Source organism: Sorex araneus, chromosome 2 (genome assembly GCF_027595985.1).
Source record: "Sorex araneus isolate mSorAra2 chromosome 2, mSorAra2.pri, whole genome shotgun sequence".
NCBI lineage: Eukaryota > Metazoa > Chordata > Mammalia > Eulipotyphla > Soricidae > Sorex > Sorex araneus.
Genome location: NC_073303.1, coordinates 207,105,247 through 207,116,633, shown reverse-complemented (window position 1 = coordinate 207,116,633; position 11,387 = coordinate 207,105,247). Strand labels below are relative to the sequence as shown.

Below are 11,387 nucleotides of genomic sequence, written 5' to 3'. Positions count from 1 at the left end.
ATTTGCTCAAGTGAGCCCAGTAACGTCTCCATTCGTCCTAGCCCTGAGATTTTACCAGCCTCTCTACTCGTCCTTCCCAGTGGTGCTGCATTAGAGGCTCTTCAAGGTCCGGGGAGTGAGACCCATCATTGTTACTGTATTTGGCGTATGAATACACCATCGGGAGCTTGCCAGGCTCTTCCCCTTGGGGCCAGTAAACTCTCAGTAGCTTGCCAGGTTCTCCAAGAGGGGGAACTAGGCTGTCAGATGTCACCCCCCTACTCTGGGTGTGACCCAAAAAGAAAAAGTAATAATTTTAAAAATAAAGATATGCGTATAAAACTGAACGTTGTCTCCGCTGAGCAGAGCGTGCCTCTGGCCAGTTTCATGCAGACAAATTTATAACCTCGGTCAATCATGCATGAGACAAGGATCCCAGAGTCGGAGGGGGTTTCGCCTTCATTATGTTGAGGCAGAGTGGGTGCGTAAGTGTATGGCTTTGCCTCTGGTAAATAATAGTGTCATATGCTGCCTCCCGACACAGAGAGTGGACAGACTTTCTCACTTGGACTTGGTGGCATGTTGTTTTCTGGACCGTAAAAGCGTGGGGGAGGGTTTTCCAAGCAGCAATATTTTTCAGGATCATGAGCTTAAAGAAACTTTGCGGGGCTGGAGCGATAGCACAGCGGGTAGGGCGTTCGCCTTGCACGCGGCCAACCCGGGTTCGATTCCCAGCATCCTATATGGTCCCCTGAGCACCGCCAGGAGTGATTCCTGAGTGCAGAGCCAGGAGTAACCCCTGTGTACAACCAGGTGTGACCCAAAAAGAAAAAAAAAAGAAACTTGCCATTGTCCACACAACACAAGGGTCAGACCCTGAGGCCCCTCTCCCCCGCCTTTCTCTTTCCAGCGCTACGTAGGCGAAAAGGGGTCAGCAGTGCTCCGGAGCCACCATCCTCCCCAGCCCCCCAAGACCCTCTAAACTGGTTTGGAATCCTGGTTCCTCACAGTCTGCGGCTGGCCCAAGCCAGCTTCCGGGAGGGTAAGTGACCCCTGCACACCAGCCCGCAGCCCTGGGCCAGGGCTAAATGGGAGCATCTCGAGTGCTAAAGGGAGCATCTGAGCACTAATTCCCCTCCAGGATCGAGTATGAAAGCCCCAGCCAGGGCTGGGGTTAGCCAACCAGGTGCTTTTCGGGTTTTGTTCCCATTGCAGGCATCTGTGGCACGTTGTTGGCTGTAGTGCAGGCTCGGGCTGGCGGTCAGGGGTATAGTAGGACATGAGATGAAACACTCGCATTGAATCGTGGACGGGGAACAACGGCGTGCAGATACTTGAGCATACCTGAGTGGCAGGTGAAGAGAATGAGGAAGAATCAGAAGACGGTGAAGTGGAGGCAGGAGAGAGAGGCTGGGAGGTTATTTTGTGAGGGTGAGGCCTGGAGAGACCTTGAGGACAGGACAGGACAGGAAGGCAGGGACCCTGCGGGGCTTCCGCACGCCATCTGTGGAGTTGAAGTGTGGGCAGGGACCCGCAGGGGCACCAGGAAGGAGGTGAGGAGTGTCAGAGTGGGCTGGGCCAGGTGCTCTGAGGATTTGGGGGGGTGAAGGGTTGAGTGTCTCTGAGCAGAGGGAGGTGGCAGGAATCTCCAGAGAAGAGCTGAGAGAGGGAGCCGCTTGAGGCGTGCGGTGGAGCAGCGCGAGGAGGGGGTGTGGCTGGAGCCGACACTCATGGGGAGGAAGGGGAGCAGCGGGAGAGAGACGCAGGTGGGTGTTAATCGCGTTGTCGCAGTTTCCCTTCGCCAGCAAAGAGAGACGACACCGGTTGAGGGTCCTTCTGCAGCAGTTTATTGGAGATCTCCACACTTACACAAATGGGGGAGGAAGGCCCCGACCCTCAGAGCGATACCCTTTTTATAGAGAAGACCCCTCACTTCTGACGTGTTGCTCGCCAGTTGGCTGCCTTCCAATCACCCCATGGGGGGCGATGCCGGGGCCCGCGCTCTGGAGGTTATTTATTACCTAGGGCAGCCGGAGTCGGCGCCATCTTTGCTCCACGTGCTCTGGCTCCCTACAACTCCCCCTTATCTCTTTACTAAGGAGCCGGTCTCTGCGAGAAAGGGGGCGACGGACACCACTGCCTGTAAAAATATCAGGGACTGAGGTGGCCTCAACGGGTCCCTCTTCAGGATCCGATGAGGCTCCTCCTGTCCCGCCGTCCGCTTTTCCAGGCAGGGCAAAATTTCGACGGCGGCCCTATGCAAGCGGCTCGTCGCCCTGGGTCAGGGAGGAGAGAGACCCAGTGCAGTACCATCTAGTCTGACACCCTTCCCTGAGACCATTGCCGGTGCACCCAAACTCGTGCAATGGATCCACAGATCCCGAGTGTGCAGGGGCTACACTCAGCATAAAAAAAAGCACTGAGCAGCTTGATTTAAAGCGGCGATGCCTCCGGCGGGGGGACAGACCACCTAGGCTGAGCAACCGTTGGGACTAAACGATCTAAAAAGACTAGGCATCATCACCTACGCCAGCTTACACTCTGCTAAGATTCAATCAAAAACAAGGCACGGTATTACACGCAATCAAAAACAAGGCACGGTATTATACGGAGGTGCAGAACAGAATGTTGTACAAGTATCATTCAGAGTCTTCCCCTGGGTAGGCTTGCACCAGGCGGTGATAGTACACTTCCACCTTACGTGAGGTCACGGCATTCACCTGATCTTTAATAAACTGAGTTAGGCGTTGGAATGCCCAAGGACCAAAGGAGATCAGTAATAATGCTCCAACAAGGGGCCCCAAAAGGGGGAGGAGATAGGGCAACACACCCCCCCACGCCGACCAAAACGGGTGCTCATAAAACTCATGTCTCCTTTTTTCTAATTCTTCTTGGTGTTTTCTAACCCGGTCCCTCACTATACCCGACTTGTTGGCATAAAAACAGCATTTCTCCTGAAGTGTCAGGCAAATTCCCCCTTATTTATAAAAGTAGGCTTGGGCACGCACTGCCAAAACTGGGTTGGTCCGCCCCGAGCACTGGGCCGAGTGACGAGATATATAGTAAGAGTCCCTCAGTCCACGGTTTTCGTGTAGCTCGTTGGGGTCACCGAAGATTGTCCTCCCTGACAGTTGCACGGGGTCCCATACAGCTGTTGTAGGAGGCGTGTAGGGTGAGCCGGTCGGCCCAATCCGGCCTCCGTGGGTTGCACAGTCAGCAGCAGGATCATCATTGCAAACCCGCAGGGTCGGCACCGGACGACGAGCCGCATGTTCTCTGTAAGAAGAAAAGAGAGAATCCCTCTCAGGGGTTCCCCCTGGAGCATTCTGCGGACTCGGAAATCTTTAAAAAACTCTCACTCCTTATGACCCTGAGCTAAGTAGCTTAATTTTTTAATTTTTTTTTTTTTTTTTTTTTTTTTTTTTGAAGTAACAGACTTTATTTAGAAGGTCTTAGGGAAGGAGGAAGAGATAAGTGGAAAAGGAGAAAGCAGTAGGAGTAATGTGCTCAAGAAAGAACGCGGGCTCCTCCAAAGATAGAGAGAGCCTTGAATGGACTATTGGGCTGTTTTTTATAGGTTCTTTACAGCCTGCCCCCACCCACATGCGGTTTCTTTTCAAGTATACCAGGGAGGTTGAGAGTGGTGATAGCCTTCTTTGGGGAACCTCCTGGGGAGGGGTCTACTATCCTCAGAGTCTGCTGAAGGTCTTATCGGGTGCGGTTTCACAGGGGGGAGGGGTCTCAGGATTCTCCTCCCTGGAGACTTTGATGATCTAAGTTTCATTGCCAGGGGCCTTTCCCTATCTACCTGCCTACATCATATTCCCCCCTAGAGATTTCACCACCTTAAATCTTTAAGGGGAAAATGGCTGAAGGTCCATCTTCTGGAGCTGCTTCATGCTGACAAAGGGGCGCTGGCCCTGCCTGCACAAGGGGTGAAACCTCATGCTACCTTAGTTTTAGTGGGCCCCAGGCAATGAACTGGTTGGGATCCTGAAGTTATCTGAAAGAAAAGATCAGATCAATTAGACTGAGGGATGGCACTTTGAAATGATTAGACCCAGGAGATGTGGAAGGTCCTTTCTGACCTAGTAAGGACAAAATAGTTTGCTGTCTTAGAAAACATAAGAGTTAAAGCAACAGAAATCAAAGCAACGTAATGCCATACCCATTTCTATTATAAATACAATGAAAAAGGAATAACTGCTTCACCCATGGTTGATAGAAAATGACTTCTCATGTCCAGATTTTTCTAGTGGCATAGAAACACCAAGCTACTTCTCAGACTGGAAAAGCTATCCATCCACTAAAGCTATCAATTGGAACCAGTAGATATTTGTATCTTGAATATGAGCGTTTGATCATTTGCATGTCAATCTGCCAATCCTTTCCTCAGCAAGTTCCTTGAAGTTACAAGTGTTTGGAAAGGAGGCCCACAATTCATTAATGAAACAGAAAGCACAGTTCTGAGTTCCTTCCCATGAAAGATGGCTTTCACTAGTGTTGGAAGCTTAGTGTAACCCTTTATCTATCAATTTCCTTTTGAAAACATTGTTCCAATGCCTATTGTCCCTCTTTTGCAGCGTATTTTAGATGAGTATTATCTGGATGGCGTATTAATCCCTTGATGGAACGAGAATTAAGAGCTGTTAAAATTCTCGTTCTCTCCAAATGACTGTGTTCATAGAACTAAAAGTGAATACTTAGAACCAGTTTAAATGTCCACACTTGGCACTGTAGCCAATTGACAGGTTGGGGGAAAGCATTAATTCTGCACTTTGAGCTGAGGTTCCCCCCACTAAAGCTCTGGCTTCCAATACCCTGGTCAGACTAGTGACAGCATCTTCAACATTGAGTCCCAAAGACTAGGCTGCTTACTTTACAGTCAGCAAAACACATTATACCTGAATTACCCAAAAGGGATACCTTTTAGATCCAGATTAGAATACATTTACTAGATTACTCTGTAGAATTTGAATCTGATTCTTTAAAAAGCAAGTTACAGAAACATGGTTTTCTCTCCACCTTCATTTTAAAATTTGCCTGATGGCTTAACAAATCTGACTTGTTCTTTTGCATAAATACAGCAAGATTGGAGAACTCTCCATTTGGGGTACCCCATTATTTACTGAGAAGTCCTGGGGGTTGGCTAAAGACAGGAGGCACGCCAATAATGGCATTAATTCTATGTGGCACGTCAGAGTTACCCAGGCCTGGCCATAAATGTCCCACGATGAACTGGATGGTCTCGAGCCTTCAGGTTGAACTGGAGGTGGCCTTTTCCGTAGATGCATCCTGGCAGAAAGGAGTCCATCCCCTCCCTTTTTCAGGGCTGGGAGAGATCCTGGTTTCCAGGGTTTTCCTTGATGCTGAGTAGGCCCAGATTGTGTCAGTCACACAGATTGCCGGATTTCTCATTTTCCATAGCAGTGATGATTTCCATTCTTTCCTTAAGCCAACTGGCCTCTAGGGTCTCCCTGAGGTTTGTAGGGTACTTGAAACAGTACCTGTTAAATACCTGCTCCTGTCATTTAGACCAATCCCTTGACTCTTTCCCTGAAAGAGGGCTTTGGGGTCTCATAACTGATTTTCCTGTCTGCATGAGGGGTAGACCCTATTACAGAGAGGAAAGACTTTTATCTGGATTTATGCAAACCAACATAGTGCCATGAAGCATCAAAAACATACTGAAGGTACAAAAGAAGAGAAAAGCAAACATTTCACTTTACTCACAGTGAGATGCAACACACCCATTTGTTGTGGGTCCTAGTCAAAGAAGCTAAAATCTGTAGAGGAAAAGTGTACAATTTACATCATGTTTAACCCATTCAATTCCATGTTGAAAACCTTGACTTCCCATTAATAAGAGCACTGTACTGGGAGTCCAGTGTACAGTTAAACATGTCTAATTCATTTAATCCCATTAAAAAAAAAAACACTTGATTTTCCACAACTTTTGAAGAATTCAATAATCTAAGAGCACTGTAACAGGAGTTCCAGACAATCCATCCAATATCTTTTTCATAGATCCTACCAAAAACATACTAGAACAATTCTGCATGTGATTTAAAGAGTTTCTTAAAACAGTGATCAGTTTCTTTCCTTTTTCCAACTGATGATATCTGCATCCATTATCTTTCTGACTTAAGACATACATCTATATTCTTTATAGTCCCACAAGTCTAAACTCTTATTTTTACTGAACTTAGTACAACATGATCTTCCAAGTTTGGGCACAAATTACCGATCATTTCATTTAACATGACAAAACTACTTTCAGTGTTATTTCAAAAGCATTAGGTCAGTTCTATAGATATTCAACAAATTTAAAGATGCTCACAACTAAAGTTCTTACAACATATTCATTGGGCAAAGGTTCACTCCACATAGAAATTAACCAGGAGACATCTTAGAATTCTGATTTCTAGGAAAACACAAATATAAAGATTAAAACACTCATAGATTACCATAAAACATTAAGGATCTCACACTTGCATACAAAGTTCTCTAGGTTCAGGATAAGGTTGGTACCGTAAAACCCAGACTAAGTCCTCAGGCCAATTCGGCCTGTTCTTTCTTCCTCAGATTTCCTTGTGACTTCCAGCTGAGGTCTGTTTGAGGTGGTTTGGGGTCTTTATCAGGAAAATGAAGTTTACTCCAGATGAAGCCAAGCCATAGCAGGACCCAGAGTACATAGTAGGTGTTATCTGTTAAAATATAAGCATAGACTTTTCCTCCTACAAGGGGTTTCACACTATTTCTTTTTTTGTGTGTTTGTCAGATTTTAATGCGAACATAAGAATCAATTGTTTTCCCAGACCCTTTCTCATTCACAAAGTTGCAAGAACCAGATACCTGGAAGAGTTAAGAAACCCGATTAGCAAGTCTTATTTGCTGGGCAAACCTGTAATTAGAATTCATTGTTGAGGGAGGGTCTGCATATCCAGTCCGACTGAGGCAGAGCCTGCTGAGCTGGAAAAGCAGGGGGATGGGTAGACCCAGGGAAAATCTTAAAAAAAAATCTCTCAAACTGACATCTAAGATTAACCCTTCATTACCCTGAGCTAAGTAGCTTTAAAAAGTTTTGTTACCGGAAATCTCAGAGATCTAATAAAACACAGGTACGATAAGTTTTTCAACCAATATTGCAACTCTAGAAAATAATATTTTAAACCTAAGCATTACTCTTTGAGCCTGTTTTCATATATCAGTTATTTCAACTCACAAGATTCTCTAGGTCAAATAATTCTAATCCAGTGCAGATACAAACATATACATTGGTATTCTAGCATAAGACCTCTGGACCATCAATTTTTGTGAAACACAGTAAAACCTTCTTTGACTTAAGTTCAATAGTTCTCGTACCTTAGTTAGTTCAAACCATGAGCTTTCTAACTTTAAACAAGTCCACCATACAGACATCCTTTCAAATACAGAGAGAGAGCCTCCACCACCCCCCTTTATTTATTTATTTATTTATTTATTTATTTATTTTTTTTAAACCAACCTTTGATTTTAGCACAGAAAGAAAAAAAAAAAAACACTCAGACCATCAATGTTTATGGAAACATAAGAAAACTTTGTCTATTTTGGTGGTTTCTATACCTCTGTTGCTTTAAAAACAGCTAAATTTTTCATTAAAATTAGCTGAGGCTTGTAAGATAAAGCCTTGCATCCTCTGAATTGTTATTTCACTTTTTAGTTTTCTGGCTCTAGTTCTGTAGCTTTTTCTAGATAGTACAGATACTGGAATTCAAAAGAATTTCAACTGTTAATAACTATTATGTTCTTCCAATAAGAAATTTAGACTAAAAATTTCAATTTCGTTGTAGGCGCCACATTCTAATTAGAAATCTTTGTTTAACCTGATCTAACAAGTTCCAAAGATACCTAAATCTTTTAAATTGCTGGACTACATATCACTCTGACTCCCTTGATTTTGTTTGCTCAGTTCTAAGAATTAATGACTTCAAACTAGCTCTAACACTCGAGTGTTCCACAGACAGACAGACAGACAGACAGTCAGACAGACAGACAGACAATGAACTGACTAAAAAACACCACTACACGTGCACACATTTGCAGTTGATCGATCGATCTGACCCTTCAAAAACGGCAGGGAGAAAAACTGATAGACAGAGAAAGGAAAGAGCAGTCCCCAGGGCAAATTGAGCCCTGTCGGCCGATTGGGAACATTGCTCCCCGTTTCTCTGTCTGACCAGCCAGTTTCCTGCTTGTTAAAAACGGGTCAAGAAAGCGCTTTTGTTGATATAAGCTGGCAAAACAATCCATGACAAAGTTGTTGAAACCTAAGTTGTCAGATGTTACAATTTTAAGATCAAGACTACTTCTGAGGTGGATAGACCACCTTAGCGACACTCTTTTTCATTCCTGATATTATTAAACACTCAACCACATGATCTTGCATTTTCCTGACTTCTCTGCTGATAATAATAAGCATAACTAAGAGAAATATAATGAGACAAATATACACACACGCTAAAGGCACTCGCGCAAATCACACTCCTGCACTCATTCGGACCGGTCCTCTTTCATTCCGGTGCGCACCCAACACAGCACATTCACACAGAAATTCTTAAACCTGCCCTACGGGAGTCCACATTACCTTTGGTCTTGTCCCCCTGACAATGGGGTTGCTACAATGTACATCCGGCTCTTTCTAATAAGAAGCTAGCAATCTAGAGGCAAAAAGGGGGGGGGTCATCCTATCCCGGGCCAGTCTTTCAAGTAGGGAAATGGTATAATTGGCATTTGCCCCATATTTTCTGACCGCTTCTGCCAACTCTTTAATCTGATTGAATTCTACCTGAGCATGAACTCTTCCATTCCCATCTCCCTCAAAGACAGGAAAGGCTAGTCTCATCTGCTTATGTAGTTCAGCAGAAAGTAACGATGTTTGGGATGCATGGGCTCCTTCCGTTCCCCGTGCGTAAGGCGGGGGCGGGGGAGCCGAGGGTATGGGGCGCGGTAAGTGCGCTCTGCTGCTTCGGTTTCGATTACAGAGGTCAGGGGGGCGATAGCGTGCCGCTTCGTAGCGGTGTGCCGCTTTGTAGCGTGCCGCTTCCTGGTCTAGAATTTGCTCTTCTTCAGAACTCGAAAGGGAGTCTTCTGAAGAGCTCTCCTTGGGTTTCAGGCTGGCTGCAGCCATATCCCCCCAGGGATAGATTTTCCTCGGCCCACCCGGCCTAGAGCAAGTTGTGTAAACTGTGGGGGGAGGTGTGGCCTCCTCCTCTCCCGTCTCATTCTCGCCCCCTCCGGGCGGTCCTTTTTCCTTGGTTGCGAGAGCGGGGTGAGAACTCTCCCCTCCCCCTTCCCTCGCCCTTGCCTCCATCATCGGGCAATTTTTTTTTTTTTTTTTTAATCCCGGGTACCCTTTCATGCGCGCTTAATCTTTCCGACCGCTCGGTTTCTGACAGACTTTTAGTCTGCCTCTCCGAGTCACCCCTCGGTTTCTGACAGACTTTTAGTCTGCCTCTCCGAGTCACCCCTCGGTTTCTGACAGACTTTTAGTCTGCCTCTCCGAGTCACCCCTCGGTTTCTGACAGACTTTTAGTCTGCCTCTCCGAGTCACCCCTCGGTTTCTGACAGACTTTTAGTCTGCCTCTCCGAGTCACCCCTCGGTTTCTGACAGACTTATAGTCTGCCTCTCCGAGGCATCCCGTGCTGCAGTTCTGAACCCTCCCTTCGGAACGAAGGGGCCTTCCCCAAGGTGCGAATGAAACTTACCCGGCGTCCCGGGTTTCGGCACCAGTTGTTAATCGCGTTGTCGCAGTTTCCCTTCGCCAGCAAAGAGAGACGACACCGGTTGAGGGTCCTTCTGCAGCAGTTTATTGGAGATCTCCACACTTACACAAATGGGGGAGGAAGGCCCCGACCCTCAGAGCGATACCCTTTTTATAGAGAAGACCCCTCACTTCTGACGTGTTGCTCGCCAGTTGGCTGCCTTCCAATCACCCCATGGGGGGCGATGCCGGGGCCCGCGCTCTGGAGGTTATTTATTACCTAGGGCAGCCGGAGTCGGCGCCATCTTTGCTCCACGTGCTCTGGCTCCCTACAGGTGGGGTGCAGTTCCTCCCGCAGTGGGCGTGGCCGTGTCCTTAGTGCTCCAACATGGGAGACTCTTGGTACACGATCCGGAGCTTGGAAGAGATTCCAGAATCCAGCCCACGAGACTGGGGTCTGAGTTCCTGAGTTGCGGGTTCAGACAGTTGCAGCATCCACACCAAGGTGGGTGGGTGGGTGGGAGCAGCACCGCCTGTGAATGGGCAGGGGGGTGGGGGGAAGAGGAGACGAGCGGCATCAGTGAAGCAGGAGCAGCACCCAGCAGGGAGCACTCTCCAGGGAGAGTCAGCTGGGCAGAGACCAGGCGAGTGAGCAGGGCCGGAGTGGACGGCGCCATCCCACTAGGAGCGTCAGACAGAAGCTGGGTGTGCGCCACCTTTGGGGCCAGGGAAGACAGGAAGGAGAGGGCAGGTGAGGGACCGTGACAGCCGCAGAATGAAGGAAACGAAGCAGGGGGGTCTGTGAAGTCTCTTTCCTTGTGAGTGTGAAGAGGAGGAAAGGAGATGTTTTTAAGGAAGTGGCACGAACCCAGTCAGTTTCTTGAGAAGCCAGTGCGAGGCCGTATCCAGAATATATTAGGGACGGGGCTGGAGCGACAGCACAGCAAGTAGGGCGTTTGCCTTGCATGCAGCCGACCGGGGTTCGATTCCCAGCATCCCTTATGGTCCCCTGAGCACCGCCAGGGGTAATTCCTCAGTGCACAGCCAGGAGTAACCCCTGAGCATCGCTGGGTGTGACCCAAAAAGCAAATAGAACAATATATTAGGGATAATGGGGTCACTGGGGCTGGGGGCTCCCCAATTCATGGCTGCATCCGAAGCATTGTAAGTGGTGGGACCCCGCAGATACTGGGCTAACGGTTGCGTCTCTCGCTCAGGCCTGCAGCTAGCCGCGGACATGGCCAGCCTTCAGACCCGCATTGACCGGGGTCAGAGCCAGCTCCGGGAACTCCAGGAAAAACTCAGGCATCAGGAACTCAGGGCTGCACAGCCCGAGACTGCGGCAGCAGGGCAGTGACCGCTGTCCTTCACAGGACACCCATCTCAGTGACCACTGCCCTTCCACATGACCCCCCCCCTTGTCTCAGTGACACGGCTGTCCTTCCACATGACCCCTGTCTCAGTGAGTTATTCTCCCGTGTGACTCCCCCCCCTTGGTGACACGGCTGTCCTTCCACGTGGACCCCATGTCTGTAACATGCCACATGACCCGTCTCAGACGTCTTTCATATATTGTCATATCCCCATCCCATCTAAATCTCTAATGTTTCTTTTGTCTACACCTGTTCAACTTTGTTGAATAAACTTGAAAAGTTTAAAGACCAA

General features: G+C 47.8%; 1 protein-coding gene across 1 annotated transcript in view; it reads left to right on the top strand.

Annotated features, from left to right (window-relative positions):
• The window catches only part of CCDC115 (coiled-coil domain containing 115), a 12,708-nt gene extending 1,321 nt beyond the window's left edge, over positions 1-11,387 (top strand). The window contains exons 4-5 of the mRNA XM_004615336.2: positions 890-1,021; positions 10,940-11,387. Of these exons, the coding sequence (XP_004615393.2) occupies positions 890-1,021; positions 10,940-11,079 (272 nt within the window). The 3' untranslated portion in view covers positions 11,080-11,387. The remainder of the gene's footprint in view (positions 1-889; positions 1,022-10,939) is intronic.